This window comes from Excalfactoria chinensis, chromosome 25 (genome assembly GCF_039878825.1).
Source record: "Excalfactoria chinensis isolate bCotChi1 chromosome 25, bCotChi1.hap2, whole genome shotgun sequence".
Classification (NCBI taxonomy): Eukaryota; Metazoa; Chordata; class Aves; order Galliformes; family Phasianidae; genus Excalfactoria; species Excalfactoria chinensis.
Genome location: NC_092849.1, coordinates 1788153 through 1807483, shown reverse-complemented (window position 1 = coordinate 1807483; position 19331 = coordinate 1788153). Strand labels below are relative to the sequence as shown.

The following is a 19331-nucleotide window of genomic DNA, read 5'->3' as shown; positions in this document are numbered from 1 at the left end:
ATTGGGGGGATGCTCCCAGCTATCCCAAGCGGCCGCCTGCAGCCCTGCTGGCCCCATTGCACCTACTGAGCATCACTGCCTTCCATCCCAAGCTCCCAACGAGCTGCACTAAGTGGTTTATTGCTGCCCCGAGCCTCAGCTCTCACCTACACTTAATCTGCCCCCGGGCCATGCTTAAAAAGGATCCGGCCATTGAAGGGTTATTTAACTCAACCCGGGTGAGTCATCTCCAGAAGCCGGAATTCTTGCGAGTCAGCGCTCGGTGTGAGTTCTATTAGCCCAGAGTTCAAGGTTAGAGAAAGATTAACTGCGTGTCTCCGCCTTGCTTTTGGGGGTAGTTTTTCAGCCACCCCCATCCCCACCTCGCAGGGTCACAGCAGAAAGTCCGAAGCTTTTCGGTTTTCCTCTTTATTTTTTTAGCGTTGGGTTGTTTTTTTCTCCCCCCCCCCCCCCCCCTTTCAATGAATGTTTCTCCCTAAAACGAGCCGGAATTCCCCATTTTCCGGCTTATTGCCGACGATGGGATCGTTCCGTTCTGTTCTCCCTACGGCGTGAGCCAGGTTCAGCTTTCCCTCTTATAAGTGATTTTGAAGGCGAAACCTGCTGCTGTTTCTCGGTGCCTGGAGGTCGTGACCAGCCCTTTTCCTCCTCCTCTTCTTCTCCTCCTCCTCGCCTACGTCACCTCCCTATCGGGCTCCTCACCTGCCCGCGTTGCTTTACACATCGCTCCTCAAGCGAAGCTGTCGGCTCGTGGAATTCACTTCTCCTTCTGATCCGCTCTCATTTCGAACCGAAACCAGGTCCAAAAAACTCGCTCCTAACCCGGATCTATATCAGCCCTGGATCCGCAGCTCGCTCCGCTCAACGCAAGATGTGCTTAACGGCGCTCCGGTTCTGCTCCGTCCTGCTGCTGTTTGCGGTGCGTGGATGGGGATGGAAGGTTGGGGGGGGGATGAAGGTACCTGGGGGGCAAACGGGGACACCGAGGGGATGCTTTGGGGTCTCGGGATTCCCGACGGTGATTCCCGATGTTGTCGCGACATGCCCGGACTTGTCGCACAATCGAAAGGGGTTTTGGAGCGGTGGGAATAGGGGATGGCTTTTTTGTATGGGAAGTAATGGGGTGGGAGGCAAAGCGAGGTGGGTGAAGAGGGGGGTGATTTGGGGGGGGGGGATATGGGAGTGGGTTGGAATAGGTGGGAGTCTGTGGGATGGGGGTGTAGGGGATGAAGTGGAGCGGGGGGTGATGGGGGAGTGTAGGGGATTGGAGTTCTCTTTTAGGGGGGACTTTTGAACGGGGGGGAGACCAGAAGTATGGGATCACCCAGATCCCATACTCCCCCCCCATACCCAGTGGGGGGGGGAGTCTGAGGGCACAGAGGGGCTCCCTGGATAAAGGGGCTACTGAAGGAGCAGGAACTATAGGGGGTTCCTCTGGTTTAGGGGCTCTGCTGGGCTTCCATGATCCCAGAGGCTTTGGGGGTTCACCTGGCCCCCATACAGGGGGTGGTGAGGCTATAGGGCCGCTTAGCTGGCCTGGGGGTTGTAGGGAATGCCGGGGCTATGGGGGCTCAGCTGGCCCTTTGGGTGGGAGCAGTGGGCTCAGGGGGCAGGGGTGTGTGGGGCTGAGGCTGTGGGGCACGGAGGGGATTGGAATGGAGCCCTATGGGGTTGTGGCCACGTGCGCTATAGGACTCAGGGACAGCAAGCCTTGCTGCATGGCGGATGGATTCCAATGGCGCTGCCCTGGCTGGGAGGGAATTCCCCACTATTTTTTTTGCTTGTGAGCCGTTTTGTTGTCAGTGTGACATCACTGTGAGCATCGGGAACATTCGGCAGCACCGGGGCCTGGAGGTGCAGTGTGGGAATGCAGCCCATCACCCCATAGAACGAGTGTCCAAACCTCAGCGCCGGCAGCAATCGGGGGCCAAAACTCCACCACGCATGGGTTGTATTCCTGCATGGATGGGTGGTGCCCAAACTATGACATACCTACAGCCTCACATCACCTGGCTCCATAGAAATGCATCCCCGAGGCTGGGGGAGCTGGGTTGTGCCATCACAGAGGCACTCAGACCCCAATAGGGTGCCCACCGTCCAACCCTAAAAGAGCATCAGCTTCTCACCCCGTTCCTTCCACCTTCAGCTTATAGGAATTTAGGGAGCGAGGTGATATTTTCCTACATCTTAAAGCCTCGCTGATGCCAGAACCTAAGGAGACATTGAGAACAGGCCTTTATTTCTCTGTTTACTTTGGTGCTGCACATGACTGTCGTCCGATACCGCATCACGGTTCCTTCCTTTGGTCACCCCTTGCATCATGCCTGGACCTGGGCCACCAGCACATGAGGAGCGATGGCTCTGGATCTGCCAGAGCTCAAATTCCATCTGCGTAAAGCCTGGTGGGGAAAACCCCTTTGGTGTGGCTGGAAATGGTTTAGGGCTCAGAGCCTCTCTCCCCAAAGTGGAGCGTTGATGTAGTGTTAATGCCATGCGGATGCTGCAGGGTTCTATATGGGATTGATGCTGTTGGGCTCCGGTTCCTCCTTTGGGTGAAAAAGACAGAAAAGAAGGAAAATACACAGAGTTTTGCTGCAGTGCCTTTGAGTGGATGAGGATATTGGGTTCCCACACCAGTGCTGGGGGTGTTTCCTGCATAGGGGGGGTGGTTCTTGTTGGGTATTTGGGTAGGGGGCGGTCACCTGGACCACTCTATAGGGTTTGTTGTGAGGCATTAAACTTGCACTGTGTGTGAGTCCCGGCTGTTCCCTGTGCACTGAGACACGGTACTTTCACACGACAGCCTTAACTTGATGCCGGATCCGGGAGGCGACAGTTCTGACCCCATGTGCTTTGCAGGGCTGCCATACAGGCTGGGATGGCCGGTAACCTTATCGTACCCAGTTCTGCTTTGTGATAGTGATGAAATCCCACACCCGAGGGGCCCTTCCAAACGGCAGCCAGGGTTGTGTCGTCAGTGAGGTCAACTTTGCAGGGTTTGAATGAAGAAGCTTTCCCCCCCCCCCCCCCCCCAACGCGCTCTTACATCCACCAAAGCTTCCACGTCTCCGTTTGGTGAAGCCCTCCAAGCTGCAGAGCTGGTGGAAGGCAAAGGGTTTCTGTTAGCCAGAAAAAGGCTTTTTGTCCTTTCTATAGACCCAAACAGCTTGGGCAGGCGCTGTGACTTGGACACGAGGTGCTCTCGTTTCTCTTCTCCCTTCCCACCCCCAATGCAGGGGAGATGGAGAGCTCTAGAAATGCTTCCTTAAAGCAATGCTGATGGTGAGCCCGGGGGCTCCATTAGGACGTGTCCCCTCCATGTGCCGTTGTTTGCTGTCTCAGTCCCTGTGCTCTGTTGCCCACACCCTTCCTTATGGGAAGTGATGAAGAGGAAGAGGGGGGGTCAATATCTGCTCCTGCAGCGCCTTTCTGACTCATGGAAGAAATACGTGCTCTATGGGAAGGGCGCAATGTGGGTATGGTGCCTCTGCCTGGCTGCCATTGCCCATGTGTCCCTCTGCTCTGTCCTGGGGTCCCAATGGTGTGGAAATGGTGGGAGCAGCTCAGCCTTCCTCCCTTGCTGCTCTTTGTTATCCCTGCACAGCACCGTGCTGCTTTCTTCCGCTCTGTTGGTTCACGTGCTCAGAAACTGGGGAAGGAAAGCAGGCATAATCGTGTCCAGCAGCTGCAGGCTGTCCGGGTGCGATGCTTCTCCTTTGCAGCAAGGATTTGGGGTGTTTCTAACCCATTTTTATCCCGTGTTTTGAACAGAAGCTTCATTTGGGATCTGCTCTGGCAGTGAAGAGGGCGCTCCTGGAGAGCAACGAGTGTCCTATGGGTAAGTCCCAAGCATCACTCCATGCAGCTCAATGACGGCAGAATCAGCTCTTGCTGCAAAGACATCTCCACGTCTTGACAGCAAGATGCCTCCAACGTGGTGCATTAACTCGTACTTCTTTCCATTTCACCCCTTCTTGCAGGCACCCATCTTGCACATGACTCCATTCAGTGCCTCCCCTGTGGGGAAAATGAATTCACTGAGCATCCAAATGACTTCCTTAAATGCCTGGGCTGCCGGATATGTAGGGAAGGTATGAGCTGGTGTGAGGGAGGGTTGCTATCAAAGCTTCTGCATAAGTGAGGATATCAATCCTAAGGAGCAGCTCGTGCTGGGTGTGCTTGGATTGGAGGGAGCGGGCTGCACCCTGACCTGACACAGTGGATGCTTCTAGATCTGCATCTCCATGCAGCACAGCATCCCTTGTGCAAAGCTGGGTTGTGAATCCTCCAGCAAGGACTGGGAGGGTCTGGATGCATGGCGGTGCTTGCAGGCTGCTGTGGGAGCTTCAATGCAATCGTTGCTTTGGAGTGTGGGCAAAGTAAAACTCCACCCCGGGGAGCAAGCTGGGCTTCCCTGAACGTGTGGGTTGTTGGCCTCATTGGGGAGCGGATGGGAGAGCCCAAGCAGAGCTGTGTTGCTTCTTGTCCACAGACCAGGTGGAGGTGAGTCCCTGCATCAGGACCAGGAACAGGCAGTGTGCTTGCAAAAATAGTACCTTCTGTTTACCCGACCATCCCTGTGAGATGTGCCAAAAATGCCAAACCCGGTGAGTTGGGAGCTGGGGAGCTCTCGGGCTGCTGTGGGAATCCCCAGGTGCTGAACCTGCCCGATATCCCCCATTGCAGGTGCCCCAAAGGACAAGTAAGGATCGCTCCGTGCACGCCGCACAGCGACCTGCAGTGCGGTCCTCCTTTGGACGCCTCCTCCAGCTCCTCCAGTAAGTTTGGGATGGGGTGAGGGATGAAGTCTGGGGGCTGCTGTTGATGCAGCAGCTCCCTACACCCCCGTGTTGTTGTTTGCTTTAGCAGGCATCGTTTTCATCACCGTGCTGCTTGCTGTGGTCCTGGGGATCGTGCTGGTGTTCTTAGCATGGAGATACTGCTGCAGACACCACAGTGCAGGTGAAGGGGGATCATGAGCCATAGACATGGGGTCCTCACCCTATAGGGTGTGGGCAGGAAGGGGGATGTCCCATGGGGAAAGAAGGGTGACAGCACTGCTTTTTTCTTCCAGGGGATGGTGGAGAGCTGAGCAGGAAGCCCAGTGTCGTGGTGGTGAGTTGTGCTGGGCTTTGCTCTGCTTGCTCCGTGCTTTGCTTGCAGCTCATGGGAACACTGTGGTGGGGGGGTGGGGAGGTGGATGAAGGGGGGAGGTTTCCTGAAGCCCCCACTGCAAGGATGGGGGGCTCCAGCTTGGCTGGTCTGCATTTCTCTCCCAGCAGAACAGACTGTTGCATCGGTTGGGGATTCAGGACAACAGGTGCAATGAGCAGATCTACATGAAGCAGCAGCAGCAGCAGCAGCAGCTGCTCGCCCCAGTTCAGGGCTCAGATGTTCCCCGTGGTGTGGAGCTGGAGGTATGGCACTGTGCCCCTCTGCTCCTCTTTGCATGGCTGAGCTCTGCTGCTTTCCTCTGCCTTGAGCTGATTAACTCGAGGGCTTCCAGAGCTGAACCAAGGTGTCTTCATGGAGATGGGCACGGAGATGGAAGATGGGCACGGAGATGGAAGATGGGCACGGAGATGTTCTGTGCCCATAATCTCCTTTGTTCTACACTCAATACTGAGCAAACCTCTCCCTGCCCAGCACCCATGAGCTCTTGTGATCCCAGAGTTAGGAACCCCCATTGAGGGGTGGCTATATGGCAATCTCCTGCCCCAGCAGTGCCCAGAGATGTTCCCTGACCCCACTGCTAGCAGGGTGGGGGGGATAGTGCTCATGCCAGAGCTCTCTGGGTGCTGTAACACGTTCCTTTTTCAGGAGATGGCACCAAGAATCTCAGTTCCTTGCATAGAAACCCAGAAGAAGCTGGTTCCAGTGCCGGGACAGGACCCCATAGCCCGTAAGTGTTGGGATGTCCTGGTGGGCAGGGATGGGCTGAGCCTGAGGGCTCTGAGGAAGCTCTTCCAGCTCAGATATCTGCTTTCCCTGAGCTTCTCCCTTCTCGTTCCAGTTTTGCGTCGCTCTTTCGACACCTTTGTTAACGTGGTGCCCTTCCCAGACTGGAAGAGATTCGGCCGAGCCCTCGATCTGCTGGAAAACGACCTTTATTTGGCGGAGCAGCACGACAAAGGCTCACGGGAGCCCTTCTATCAGATGCTCAACACGTGGCTCAACAAACAAGGCAGCAAAGCCTCTGTGAATACACTGCTGGAGACCCTACCTCGCATTGGCCTTAATGGAGTGGCGGTCAGAATCACCTCCGAACTCATTAAGGAGGGCTATTTCCAGTATGAAGTGAGCTGAGGATATCAGCCAGCCCTACGTCTCCCCAGCTGGAGCTGAAGATGTGAATTGCTCTTGAGAACCCTGACCTTGACCTCGGTGATAGTATTCTCATGGCTCCTTTCACCCGGAGCCGTCGCACAGTTCGGCTGAGCCTGGAGGAGTTGATCCCATTGGGAAGCAGCAGTTGGGGTCTTCTCTGCCACACTCAGCGTCGGTGCTGCCTTATGGAAGCCAAGCGAGTGCCTTGATTTCATTTGGCCAACGCAATGAGCCGAAAGCTCTTCCAAGCTGCCTTTGAGATCATCTCATTTGCAAGCACTGGTTTTTATACAGACCTCAGCTCGGTGCAGGCACTCGCTGTTTCTAACTGGATCCATTTTTTAATACTTTATATATATATATATATTTTTAGTGATATTTTTTGCTTGTAGAACATCTCCAAGCCGACCGTCATGCTTAGTACTGCATGCTTGGTGGGCGAGCATCTCTGGGGCTCTTGGGTTACCCTCTGCAGTCTGTTTAGAGTTGCATTCGTAGCTAGTTCTGCTTGCCCTTAGGAGTAGACACAAGACTATAGCAGTTGAACTGGATGATCTTCAAGGTCTTTTCCAACCTAAGCCCACGATCCTATGACTGTAAGAGATATGGGCATGATCCCTTGGCACCGAGGCTGCTGAAATAAGGGTGGTAGAGCCTGGCTCGGTTCGTTCCCATTACCAGAGCTATGGGAGCACCCAGCTGGCTGGGTTGCACCGCCACCTCCAGGGATAACACACAGCTCAGGGATGAGGTGCTGCAGCCTTCTTGCACACCTTGGCTGGGCGATGGGGGGCTGCAGCCCAATGCCAGGAGCTCCCCCTGTGCAGGCGCAGGGTTGTGGACAGCCCCTCTGCAACCCTTTCCGTCCTTTCCACCCCTGTGCCAAATACCAACAGGACTTTTGTATTTATGTATTTATTGTTTGTAAACGCGTACATACGTTAACTTAAAATATAATATAAAAATAGCTGTTTTTCTCCTTTTTTTAACTATGCGTGACGGTGTGGTTTTTATACAGAGCTCTGGCCCAGCCAGCTAGTTTTATCCAGGATTCTTTTTTGTTTTGGCTTTATGAAGGAAAAATGAACTTAAAACCAACAACAATCCTCCCGATTCCTCGTCCCCTTTTCCCCCTTTGCTTTGCCATCACGTTGACATTGCTCCGTTTTAGCTTTGCACGCCATGGGCAGAGCTCTGCATCCCCACCAGCGATGCTGCTGCAGGTCCTCAGCTGCAAACTTGTGCTGCTTTTGCTCCAGGTCCCATGCTCTTCAGCTGCCTGTAGAAGCAGGAGGCTGCAAGCTCGGTCCCTTGTGCAAACAGAGGCCGTGTGCTGCTGGAGCTGCATTGCAAATCCATGCTGCGCTTGCAAAAAAGCAGAGGCTGCCCCCAGCCATCCTGCTGGATTACATGCAGGGCATTTCTCATTGCAAGCATCCAAAGCAGGAGCTGCCAGCACAGGGATAAGGGACGGCAGCCCGGTGCTTTGCTCTGCATGCAAACCCAGCAGGGGGCAGCTCCTGCAGGACATGCACGGTGGGAATGCTTTCCAAAGGGAACAAAACCTCATCCTACCTGCTGCAAAGCATTGCACCCACTGCATCTGCTCCTTTTGCTCCTGCATCTACGGCTGAGCATCCAAAACGAGTGGTGACACAAAGCATCACCCAGGAGCATCACTCCCAAGGGATTTGGGTTTGCGGTGCTCCTCCACTCCTCCCAAACACACAGGCACTACGCTGGGCTTTTCAAATAGCATTTATTACAACGGAGCCTTCCAGGCTCAGCTCCCAAGCTGGGAGCGTGAGGGGTGAGTGCTGTGGGGTGGGGGTTGGTGGTTTCTTTTGGCTTTCTTTTGGTGGTCTCTAGATCTATTTGGGTGGGGTTTTTTTTTTTTTGCTTCAAATTTCTTTTTTTTTTGGTGAAACGTGTGCACTCTGGGCTCCTGCATTGCTGAGGCCCAAACTTTCCATGGAGGAGAGGTGGAGGAGAGGGGCTCCTTTTTCCCCAGCAGCTCCCCAAACTGGGGACAGTGGATGGAGCCGTGGTGCGTGGCTCTTGCAGCCAAGTAGGATCCTCTCTTTGGTCCTTTGGGGACCAGGCTCCCTCCTTACCCTACTGCAAGTCCAAGGGGCAGCAGGATGGCATCCTGCAAAGCCCAACCCTACCCTGCAGCTCCTGTAGGTGGAAGCGGGATGCTTCTCTTCTCCATCCTCATGCGGTTGATGTTGGAAAGAAAGAATGAATGGAAACAAAACCAGACAGCCCTCGTGCTCCTGTCACCTCTTCTGCTGCTGCTTTGTGCCAGTCCCGGCGCTGGCAATGGGGACAGCAGAGCCCTCGTTGTGGGGTTGCACTCCCTCCATCTCCTCGGGGCACCCATTGGTGGCACCCATCCGGCGCTGGGCGGCCTTCCTCCTCCTCATCTCCTGGAGCCACAGCAAGGACGGGCTCTCAAACCACAGCCGAAGAGGAGGAGGAGGAAGAAGAAGAGGAGGCCGTGGCTGCTGACGACGAAGGAGAGGAGGAAGGGGAGTTCCAGAAGAGCCACCGCCTCTTGGGCTGCCGTTTGAGGTGGAGGTAGTCTTCCTTCTCCCGCTCCTTCTTCGCCCGCTGGTAATGGTCCTCCTCCTTTAGGTACCACACCGGCGGCCAGCGGTGCTTCTCAAAGTACTCCTGGTTCTCTGTAGGGATATCAGGGGTGAGCACAGTGCCAGGTGCCCCCAAATGCCCACCCACGGCCCCACACCGACCGCGCTCACCTCCCGACATGGCCTTCATGTCGCGGGGAAACTTGCGGCAGACGTTGTTGTAGTTGGTGCAGATGTGGTGGAGGCACCAGTCGGCGAGCTGGTAGGCACAGTGGAACTGCAGGAGATGGAGCATGTGTCAGAGCCACCATGGGGACCTCATCCATCCCAAGGCCCCCAGTCCCCGTGGGCATCAAGGGCCAGATCCTGCTGTCCTCTCTGCCACGGCGATGTCACCCCAACCTCACTCATCCCAAGGCCCCATCCCACCTACCTGTGCCAGCTCCAGGAACACGAGCACGTCCCCATCGATGTCCACCATCATCTGCGCAGCTTCCATCAGCCCGGTGACGGTGTACTGCTCTGTGGGACGCACAGGGGGCTTAGGGGGGTAGTTGGGATGGGGTGGACACAGAGCTGCCACCAAGCTTTGGGGACACCAACTCACCAGTAAGAGCCACCAGGTGGGGCAGGCAGAGGCGGTTGGCCAAGATGATGAGCTTCATGTCATCGAGGTCAGGGCTGGAGCTGAACTGCCCGGTGTAAAGATACTCCAGCACGGCCCGCATGCAGCTCTTGCTGGTGTAAGGAAGCGCCACCTACAAGAGTAACACCCACGGTGGTGATGGGTCAACAGTTGGACTTGACCTTGGAGGCCTTTTCCAACCTTTATGGCTCTATGATTCTATGGGCACGGTGGGGATGGGTTGACGGTTGGACCTGACGATCATAGAGGTCTCTTCCAACCTTAATCTTTCTATGATTCCAATCGTCACCCCATGGTTGTCCCAAACCCTCCCTCACCTCGTTAGTAGAGCTCTCCACGAAGGGACCGCCGAACATGGCGGCCATCCAGTCACAGCTGGAGATGAGCAGGGGCTTGTGGGCACTGATAGCACCGTCATCCAGCACGAAGGTGACATCTGTAAATGAGCAGAGGGATGGCCCCGTCACACAGGGCTCAGCCATCCCCACCACAAGACACCAATGGGAAGGGGACAGGACAAACGTACGGCCCTGTACTTTGCCCTAAGGACGTGTTTGTTTTACAGCATCCTCCAAGAAGCTCAGGGAAAGGCTACGTCATCCACAGCACAGCGCACAACCCTGCCTCAGGGCTTTTCCAAGGTGAACAGTGACGTGTTGGAAAGCAAAGGGCAAAAGTCGGGGAGAAAAGCCTCACCCACACACTACAAAGCATGTCCCCGTCCTCCTCCCTGTTCCTCCCAAGGACAAGCGTCCCTTGCTCTGCTCTACCCTGGGCTGTTCCCAGGGCTCCCACAGCCCTATTTGGTCTGTCCACATAAAACTCATCCAGCTAGAGGAAGAACGTGGTGTTTTCAGGCCTTTCACTTGGAGGTGAAAAACCCAGAAACGCAAAGGCTGTGTGTGAGCACATCCAAAATCCCAAGGAAGGCAGAGCACACGGTGTTTCCAAGCACCGGTATGGGCAAGAGAGAGGGGGATGGGGTCGTACCCGAGAAAGTCCCCTTGGCCAGGCATTCCTTCACCCGGTTCGTCCTCCGGACGTGGAAGGCTTTGGTGATCTCCTGGTTCATGAACGCCTCATTGTTGAGGATGTTGGCCACCATCATGCGGAGGTCAAACACCTCCAGCAGCTCCGCGATGTGAGCGATGTGCATGAGATCCCGCTCCTTCTCATCCAGCTCCCCCGTGTACAAATACTTCAGTACGGCCCGGAAAGGACCCGGTTGGATGGAAGCATCCATCTTCACCACCACCATCAGCTTGGATTTGTAGGTCAACGGGTCTTCTGCCATCTCCTCCTGGATGCTGATGAAGGCCCGGCTCCAAGAGGAGAGGTCCCGTCCTCGTCGCAGCCCACGTTCCCCGTTCTCATAGCGGTTCCCCCGTAGGATCCCATCACTGGTGGAGGCTCTAAGGCACGGTTTTCTCTGGCCGGAGCTGCCCTCCTCGGTGCTTTCACAGATATCAAAGCTCGCAGCCCGGAGGAGGAAATCCCGTCCGTGGTGCCTCTCCTCTTGGTGCAGCATCCTCTCAGCAGCTGCGGTGACAGCAACCCCAAAACCATGCCCTGCACTGCTCTGCTGGTCCTCCTCGCTCAGGTCCATGAGGAACAGGTCGTAAAACTTGGAGGAGGAGGTGGAGAGGTAGATCTTGTGTGCGTAGATTTTGATCTTCTCTTGCAGCACCAGGATGACATCCGCGCACAGGGGGTCCTCCAAGAGGTGAGCCGGGTGCTCCTCATTGTTGGATGGGGGATCCGGCACCACGATGATGGGAGGAGGGGGTCTGGGGGGCAGGAAGGGGGCTTGGAGGAGGGGCCGTTGCACGTTGCGTAGATGGGACTTCCAGAACTGCAGGTGACGGCGAGAGATGAGGGCGGCACGGATGGCGTTGTCAAAGACATCCTTGATGCCAAACTGGGCCACCACACTCGTCTCATAATAGGGGATCCCCAGTTCTTTGGCCACCTCCCTTCCCTTCTCCGGGGGAAGTATCTCGTTGGGTTTGATTGGCCTGGAGAAGAAGAAATAATGAAGGTGATTTAGAAAGCTCATGTAATAAAGATAACGAAGAGATGTCCCGTCCCAAGGTCAGGCCAAATGGGTGATGACTGAGCTGCAGGTTTCCCTGTTCACTGCAGGGGAGTCAGACCAGACGATCCTTTCCAACTCCAACAACTCTATGATTCTACGACCTCTCTGCATGCACGGCAAGGAGAAGGGATTTGGGGGCATGAATGTCTCCCACCTGGCCAAGGGACGCCGTGCCCGGTTGACGGCCTCCAAGTCGGCGTAGCGCAGGTCCAGCTGGCAGCCCACCAGGATGACGGGTGCACGGGGACAGAAGTGTTTGATCTCCGGGTACCACATGGTCTTCACATGGTGCAGGGAGTTGGGGTTGGCGATGGAGAAGCACAAAACCACGACGTCGGATCTGAGAGGGGAAAAAGGGTCAAGATCCATCTGGGTGATGGAACCTCCCAGCTTAGCATGGGGTTCTCCTCTTCCTTACCTGCCATATGCAAAGCGCCGGTCTTTGTGGTGGTCTCCAAAGGTGTCCCAGAGCCGCAAGGATACGCTAACATCATCTACCACATCCCGCGAGCGCTCCAGCACCTGTGGCAACAAAAACACTGTGAATCCTGGAGCTCTGCACCAGGAAAAGTCCCCACATCCTCCCAATGGGACAGTCCCACCAAGGGGACCAGCCCACCAAGGGGACCATTGCCACCAAGGGGATGACCTGGGTCTTCCCTGGGGAATTTACTCCTCCAACTCCATCCCCACCTGCATGGGGTTGGTCTCTCACATCCTTACCATCCTAGCTAGGTGATAACAGTCCCTAAGATAACCACCCCACCAAGGGGACTACTGTACCAAACTCAGGACACAGAGGTGTAAATCCCATGGGGAAACCCCAGCTCCACCCCCCAGCCCCATGGGGCTGGATCCTCACTTCCTTCCCATCCCAGCAAAGCGACCATCGCCACCAGGATGACCATCCCAGCAAGGTAGGACTAATGTCACCAAGCTCAGGGCACAGAGGAGTAAATCCCATGAGGAAGCCCCAGCTCCAACCCCATCCCCATCACCAAGATGACCACCATCACCAAGCTCAGAACATGGAGAAATAAATCCCACGGGCAAACCCCATCCCCATCCCTATGGGGTTGTCCAAGGGGACAACCCCAGCAAGGGGATCACGGCCACCAAACTCAGGACAGGGAGGTATAAACCCCACGAGGAAGCCCCAGCTCCAACCCCATCCCCCCAGGGTCGGTCCCTCACCTCCTGGCACACGCGGTACTGGTCGATGGCCCACACCGTGGGCACGTGGGTGGCGAGGAGCTGGTACTGGGTGAGCGTGGCGTTGCAGGCGCGGGCGCAGATGAGCCGGGTCTTGCCCACCGCGTTGTCCCCGACCACGACGCACTTGATAGTTTCTACGTTTGGCCTCTCATAATCCATGTCAGAATCCATTAATTGGGACCTGAAAGGTAAGAAGAGACGAGAGGATGCTCTCAGCTACCAGCCAACACGGCTGCCTCCTTCCTCCCTGCACGCATCCCAGCCCGTCCCCTTTAAAATTTAATATCCTCGTGGCTGCGTGCGTTGCTGTGCCGCGCGTCAGACACATGCCCTCCCTCCCTCCTCCCCTCCTCCCCTCCCTCCCTCTCCCTCTCTCATGCTTGTTCATGTGAGATGAGGCTTTCTTTTTTTTTTTTTCCCCTGTTTCCCCTTTCTCCCTTTTCCAGCATTTGCAAGCGAAGCTTCCAGATGGGAGCACGCACAGCAGCACCGCCAACCCCTATTGCTTCTATTGCACAGCGAGCACGGGGCTCTGCACACCCCCAGCACCAACCTCCCCCAAATTTCCCACCCTGTTTGCTCCTGCTTCTGACCCAGAGCAGCAAAGACGCTCATTGCATTTCCTCCCAGCACCAGGTGCAACGTGAAACCTTCCCCCGAGGAGCTGTGAGCCCAATGCAAAGCGTGCACATCCTGCAGGCCCATGTGCACAGCAGCAGCACCATTCAGAGCTCAAATCTGCAAGAATTAACTCCTTGCAGGTGTGCAATAGGCATTGCAATAAGGCCAAGGGGTGCTCCGTGCATCTGGATGGGCAATGCAATGGGGATGGGGGGGGATCGGGCCTGAGGGTGGGGGCATTGCAATAGTTCCCCTATTGCAATAGAGGAAGGAGTATTGGGGATGGTTGTGGGATGCTGCAGTAGGGCCAGGTAGTGCTTTAAGCATCTGGATGAGCACTGCAATGGGGCCAAGGATATTGGGAGCATTGTAATAGTGTAGGGGGTGCCTGGATCACTGGAGGCACTGCAATAGGGCCAAGGGGTGCTCCATGTGTCCGGATAGGCACTGCAATAGGGCCAAGGGGTGCTCCATGTGTCCGGATAGGCACTGCAATAGGGCTGGGGGTGCTCGGAGCACAAGGATTGGGATTAAGGAGATGCTCACAGAGGAAACTGATGGATGGGGGGAATAAAAAAAAGATCCCGATTTCTTTTAACTTTGCAAATCAGCCCCATTCTCTTCCCCCCTCGTCACCCCCCTCCCGAGATGCTATAATAAACCACCAGCACAAAACCTTGGAGCAAAAAATACCCCGTAACGATGGCAACCGGCGCTGCACGCGGGGAGCTCCGAACGGAGCAGCACGGCAAGGACTTTGCAATGTGAGCAGCTCCCTCCTGCACACACCTGGCTGTGCAGAGATGCAGCAGCAACCCAAAGCATCGCACCCGGGTGACTCTGGGTTGACCTCAAAGCAAAACTTCCCCGTTTGCCACCATCAGCCCCATTCCTTCCTCCTTTTAGGGAGCTGGGATGCTCCCTTGGGGGCATGGCAAAAGGATGCAGGGCACGTTGCTTGCTGCCCCTATAGCTCCTGGAGATCAGTTCCCATTTTGTTCCCTTGGAGCAGAGCTTTGCTCTATAGGGTCAGGAGGTCCCCAAGGGGGGGGTGTCAGGACTCGCATTGCTCTGCAGCAGTTATTGATAGGGTTCCTAAATCCAGACACCAGCACACAGAGCAGCCCCATGCAAACTCCTTCCCCAATGCTTCGTCTGCCCCCATATCCAAACCGTGGGCCCCCAATACACCCCCTCCTAAGAAACAGAACACCCCAAACTGCTTTTTCCATGCTGCCCAACCTACAGTTGCCACAGCAACCGCACCATCACCCCCGGGAGCCGTTGCCTAGCAACAACAAAAATCCTCCATCCCACCCAACGAAGGGAGGAGAGCCCCTAAAACAGAGTGGGGGCACTGCAATAGGGCTGGGGGTGCTCGGAGCATTGGGATTGAGGCATTGCAATAGGGCTGGGGATGCTTGGAGCACACACACTGGGGACAACGAATAGGGCTGGGGATGCTCAAAGCATTAGGATTGGGGCATTGCAATAGGGCTGGGGGTGCTCATTGCATTAGGATTGGGGCATTGCAATAGGGCTGGGGGTGCTCATTGCATTGGGATTGGGGCATTGCAATAGGGCTGGGGGTGCTCGTTGCATTGGGATTGGGGCATTGCAATAGGGCTGGGGGTGCTCGTTGCATTGGGACTGAGGCATTGCAATAGGGCCAGGAGTGCTCAGAGCACACGGATTAGGGGGTATGGGGCATTGCAAAAGGAGAAGGATTATTGGATACGGGTGTAAGGCGTTGCAATAGGGCCAGGACATCCAGATGGGCACAGTAATAGGACCAGGGAGAAGCAGGCCCGGAGCGCTGCAATAAGGCCGGGGTTGCTCAGAGCACCCAGGCTGGGGATGCAAGGAATTGCAAAGGGGAAAAGGCTGCGGGGCGTTGCAATAGGGACAGGGCGTGCTCAAAGCATCCGGATGGACACCGCAATAGGGCCGGGGAACAGCGGGGCCCGGAGCGTCGCTTTAGGGCCGGGGGGGTGTTGGGAGGGGACTCATCCTGAGAGCACCGCAATAGGGGCCGAAAAGGGGATGGGGGAGGTCCGTACTTACACCAACACAGACGAAGCGGCGGCTCCCAGGGGCCGGAGCCGGACGAACCCCCCCGGACATGATCACGGCGTAATATGCGCGGATAGAAATTGCGCGGCCCTGCGCTGAGCTGCGCGTTTTAAAACCCATGGCGGCACCGAGGCCGCTCCGAGTTCCGCATCCGCGATCCGGCAGCGCTGCGCGGATCTCCTTTGCGCGGATCTCCTTTGCGCGGATCCCCTCCTTTGCGCGGATCCCCTCCTTTGCGCGGATCCCCCCCCTTTGCGCGGATCCCCCCCCCCCCCCTTTGCGCGGATCGGGCGGCGTTACGCGGAGCGCTGCGCGCTGCAGCCGGGGCCGCTCCGCCTCTCATTCACAAAAACAAGCGGCCCTAAGAAGCCCCGCCCCCTCCCTCCCCCCCCCCCCCAGCAGCCGCTCATTGGCTGAGATCGAGCCCCCGAGGGGGGCTAATGGGGGTGGGGTCCCATCCTGACCCTCATCCCCCCCCCCTCCTTACATAGCCGTGTGTCCCCGTGACCCCCATAGGATGCTACTCCTGCACAGACCCCTCCCTCCCCCCCCCCCCCCAATCCTCCACTTGGTTCTATCCTACCCCTCACCCCTTCATAGGGGTCTGAAACCCCCACTCTATGGGGTCTGAAACCCCCACTCTATGGGGTCTGAAACCTCCACTCTATGGGGTCTGAAACCCTCACTCTATGGGGTCTGAAACCTCCACTCTATGGGGTCTGAAACCCCCCCTCTATGGGGTCTGAAACCCCCCCTCTATGGGGTCTGAAACCCTCACTCTATGGGGTCTGAAACCCTCACTCTATGGGGTCTGAAACCCCCCCTCTATGGGGTCTGAAACCCCCACTCTATGGGGTCTGAAACCTCCACTCTATGGGGTCTGAAACCCTCACTCTATGGGGTCTGAAACCTCCACTCTATGGGGTCTGAAACCCCCCCTCTATGGGGTCTGAAACCCCCCCTCTATGGGGTCTGAAACCCTCACTCTATGGGGTCTGAAACCCTCACTCTATGGGGTCTGAAACCCCCCCTCTATGGGGTCTGAAACCCCCACTCTATGGGGTCTGAAACCCCCCCTCTATGGGGTCTGAAACCCTCACTCTATGGGGTCTGAAACCCTCACTCTATGGGGTCTGAAACCCTCACTCTATGGGGTCTGAAACCCTCACTCTATGGGGTCTGAAACCCCCAATCTATGGGGTCTGAAACTCCCACTCTATGGGGTCTGAAACCCCCACTCTATGGGGTCTGAAACCCCCCCTCTATGGGGCCTGAAACCTCCACTCTATGGGGTCTGAAACCTCCACTCTATGGGGTCTGAAACCTCCAATCTATGGGGTCTGAAACCCCCACTCTATGGGGTCTGAAACCCCCCACTCTATGGGGTCTGAAACCCCCAATCTATGGGGTCTGAAACCCCCCCTCTATGGGGTCTGAAACCCCCACTCTATGGGGTCCCCTCTGGCTCCTAACCCACCATGGCACCCCATCCTGACCTTAATCCCCTTCCGCAGCACCTCATCCTGCCCCTAAACCTCCTTCTATAGGACCCCCCCTACCAATAACCCCTCCATAGGGCCCCATTGTGCCCCTAAACCCCCCTCCATGGGACCCCACCATTGCCCCCTAACTACACAGCAAGGGACAGAACTGGGGGGTAACCATATACTATGAGGGCCCTTCCCAGCAGTGGGGGGAGCAGAACCAGAGGGGCTCGCAGCCCCATTTCCCCCCCTAAAACACTGCAACGATGCCTTCAACCCCTCAAATCCCCCCCATCTCTGCCCCCTCCTCACCCCAAACCCTATAAACCCAGAGTGGGAAACCCTATAAACCCAGTGGCTGCTGGGAAAGCATCCGGCCCCGCACTCTGACCCCATATACCCGTATCATGTGATGCCCTCCATCCTCCCCCCCCCCCCCCTCCTCTTCCTCCTCCTCATCCCCTATTTACTGCATGGAACCGGGGCCCTGCTCCTTTTGCATAGGGTTGGGGTCAACTGTAGGGTTGGGGTCACACAAAGGGGTGGAGTCATATATAGGGTTGGGGTCACCCATTGGGTTAGGGTTACCCATAGGGTTAGGGTCACCCAAAGGGATGGGGGTCACATATAGGGTTGAGGTCACCCATTGGGTTAGGGTTACCCATTGGGTTGGGGTCACATATAGGGTTGGGGTCACCTGTTGGGTTGGGGTTACCCATTGGGCTGGGGTTACCCATAGGACTGGGTTCACCCAAAGGGGTGGGGGTCACATATAGGGTTGAGGTTACCCATAGGGTTGGGGTCACCCATTCGGTTGGGGTCACATATAGGGTTGGGGTCATCCATAGGGGTGGGGTCACCCAAAGGAGAGGGGTCACCCAAAGGGGTGGGGGTCACATATAGGATTGGGGTCACCCATTGGGTTAGGGTCACCCATAGGGTTGGGGTCACATATAGGATTGGGGTCACCCATAGGGTTAGGGTTACCCATAGGGTTGGGGTCACCCATAGGGTTGGGGTCACATATAGGGTTGGGGTCACCCAAAGGGCTGGGGTTATCCATAGGGTTGGGGTCACCCATTGGGTTGGGTTCACATATAGGGTTGGGGTCACCCAAAGGAGAAGGGTCACCCCTAGGGGTGGGGTCATATATAGGGTTGGGGTCATCCATAGGGGTGGGGTCACCCATTGGGTTGGGGTCATATATAGGGTTGGGGTCACCCACTGGGTTGGCATCGATGTCACATCACCAGCACCCAAACCCCACTGCCCACCTTCACCCCCCACGCTCACCTAACTCGCAGCACTGGGATCTCTCTCTCCATAGCAGAAGGAGATGGGATGTCTTATCTGGGTAAGGAGGGGGGGGGGGGGTCCCCTTTGGGGTTTTATTGGGGGCATATGCAGCCACCGCTGTGGGTTTGTCCCTGCTAATGGGATCTGTGGAGCTGCAGCGTTTTGCTTTTCTTCTCCTTTCGAGTGGGTCACGGGGAAACGGGGGGAGGGGGGGAAGGGAGGGGGGAAGGAAACGTGCAGCCCTGTTGGCAGCCACATGATTTGGCTTTATTTGCTCTGCTGTAGCAGGTGCTTAATTGTGGCATTAAAAGTTCCTGGAGGCGTTAAGGTCAGAAATTCCTTAACGACCCCCCCCCTTCCCTCCCCCCCTTTATCCCTTCAGTCCCCCTTCATACACCCCCCTCCCAACAACAAGGTCCTGTGCAAAAACAAAAGCACAATTGTGACTTCCAGGCAAAACAAGCAGCCAGGAGCTCCCAACCTCCTCCCTGGCAGGAGGCACCGAGTGGGGCCAGCAGGGCTGGGAGGGCCCATAGATGGAGCCCCATAGATGGAGCCTCATAGATGGAGCCCCATAGATGGAACCCCATAGATGGAACCCCATAGATGGAACCCCATAGATGGAGCCCCATAGATGGAGCCCCATAGATGGAGCCCCATAGATGGAGACCCCATAGATGGAGCCCCATAGATGGAACCCCATAGATGGAGCCTCATAGATGGAACCCCATAGATGGAGACCCCATAGATGGAACCCCATAGATGGAGCCCCATAGATGGAGTCCCATAGATGGAGCCCCATAGATGGAGCCTCATAGATGGAGACCCCATAGATGGAACCCCATAGATGGAGCCTCATAGATGGAGCCCCATAGATGGAGCCTCATAGATGGAACCCCATAGATAGAACCCCATAGATGGAACCCCATAGATGGAGACCCCATAGATGGAGCCCCATAGATGGAGCCTCATAGATGGAGCCC

General features: G+C 56.2%; 2 protein-coding genes across 5 annotated transcripts; one reads left to right on the top strand and one right to left on the bottom strand.

The window, feature by feature from the left end:
* The first annotated feature begins 527 nt into the window (after nt 1-527).
* LOC140262586 (tumor necrosis factor receptor superfamily member 10B-like) lies at nt 528-7294 on the top strand. 3 transcript variants are annotated; one of them, XM_072357020.1, is made up of 10 exons: nt 528-919; nt 3772-3838; nt 3981-4091; nt 4493-4607; nt 4687-4778; nt 4870-4962; nt 5075-5115; nt 5283-5417; nt 5821-5902; nt 6014-7294. In XM_072357020.1, exons 1-10 carry the CDS (start codon nt 872-874, stop codon nt 6304-6306), a joined length of 1077 nt encoding a protein of 358 aa, XP_072213121.1. In that variant the 5' UTR covers nt 528-871; the 3' UTR covers nt 6307-7294. The 3 variants fall into 3 exon arrangements, with proteins under 3 accessions (XP_072213121.1, XP_072213120.1, XP_072213122.1); XM_072357019.1 differs by having other exon boundaries at nt 4867-4962; XM_072357021.1 differs by lacking the exon at nt 5283-5417 and having other exon boundaries at nt 4867-4962.
* A 775-nt stretch (nt 7295-8069) lies between these two features.
* On the bottom strand, nt 8070-18475 carry RHOBTB2 (Rho related BTB domain containing 2). Of its 2 annotated transcripts, none has more exons than XM_072357017.1 (10): nt 18346-18475; nt 12854-13055; nt 12078-12181; nt 11814-11999; nt 10555-11579; nt 9882-10000; nt 9526-9676; nt 9352-9440; nt 9090-9195; nt 8070-9011 (listed from the first exon to the last, which is right to left on the bottom strand). In XM_072357017.1, the coding sequence occupies exons 1-10, from the start codon at nt 18375-18377 to the stop codon at nt 8782-8784; spliced, it is 2244 nt and encodes a 747-aa protein (XP_072213118.1). In that variant the 5' UTR covers nt 18378-18475; the 3' UTR covers nt 8070-8781. The 2 variants fall into 2 exon arrangements, with proteins under 2 accessions (XP_072213118.1, XP_072213119.1); XM_072357018.1 differs by lacking the exon at nt 18346-18475 and adding an exon at nt 15560-15921.
* Nucleotides 18476-19331: the final 856 nt, after the last annotated feature.

What these genes read in the sequence shown, in the direction of transcription:
- LOC140262586 (XM_072357019.1), top strand. Translation starts at nt 872, where the DNA reads ATGTGCTTAACGGCGCTCCGGTTCTGCTCCGTCCTGCTGCTGTTTGCG. An exon ending in CCGTCCTGCTGCTGTTTGCG is followed by an intron (nt 920 to 3,771) that starts GTGCGTGGATGG and finishes TGTTTTGAACAG; the next exon opens with AAGCTTCATTTGGGATCTGC. An exon ending in GGGACAGGACCCCATAGCCC is followed by an intron (nt 5,903 to 6,013) that starts GTAAGTGTTGGG and finishes TTCTCGTTCCAG; the next exon opens with TTTTGCGTCGCTCTTTCGAC.
- RHOBTB2 (XM_072357017.1), bottom strand. Translation starts at nt 18,377, where the DNA reads ATGGAGAGAGAGATCCCAGTGCTGCGAGTTAG. An exon ending in CGGCGCTTTGCATATGGCAG is followed by an intron (nt 12,000 to 12,077) that starts GTAAGGAAGAGG and finishes TTCCCCTCTCAG; the next exon opens with ATCCGACGTCGTGGTTTTGT. An exon ending in CATGAAGGCCATGTCGGGAG is followed by an intron (nt 9,012 to 9,089) that starts GTGAGCGCGGTC and finishes ATATCCCTACAG; the next exon opens with AGAACCAGGAGTACTTTGAG.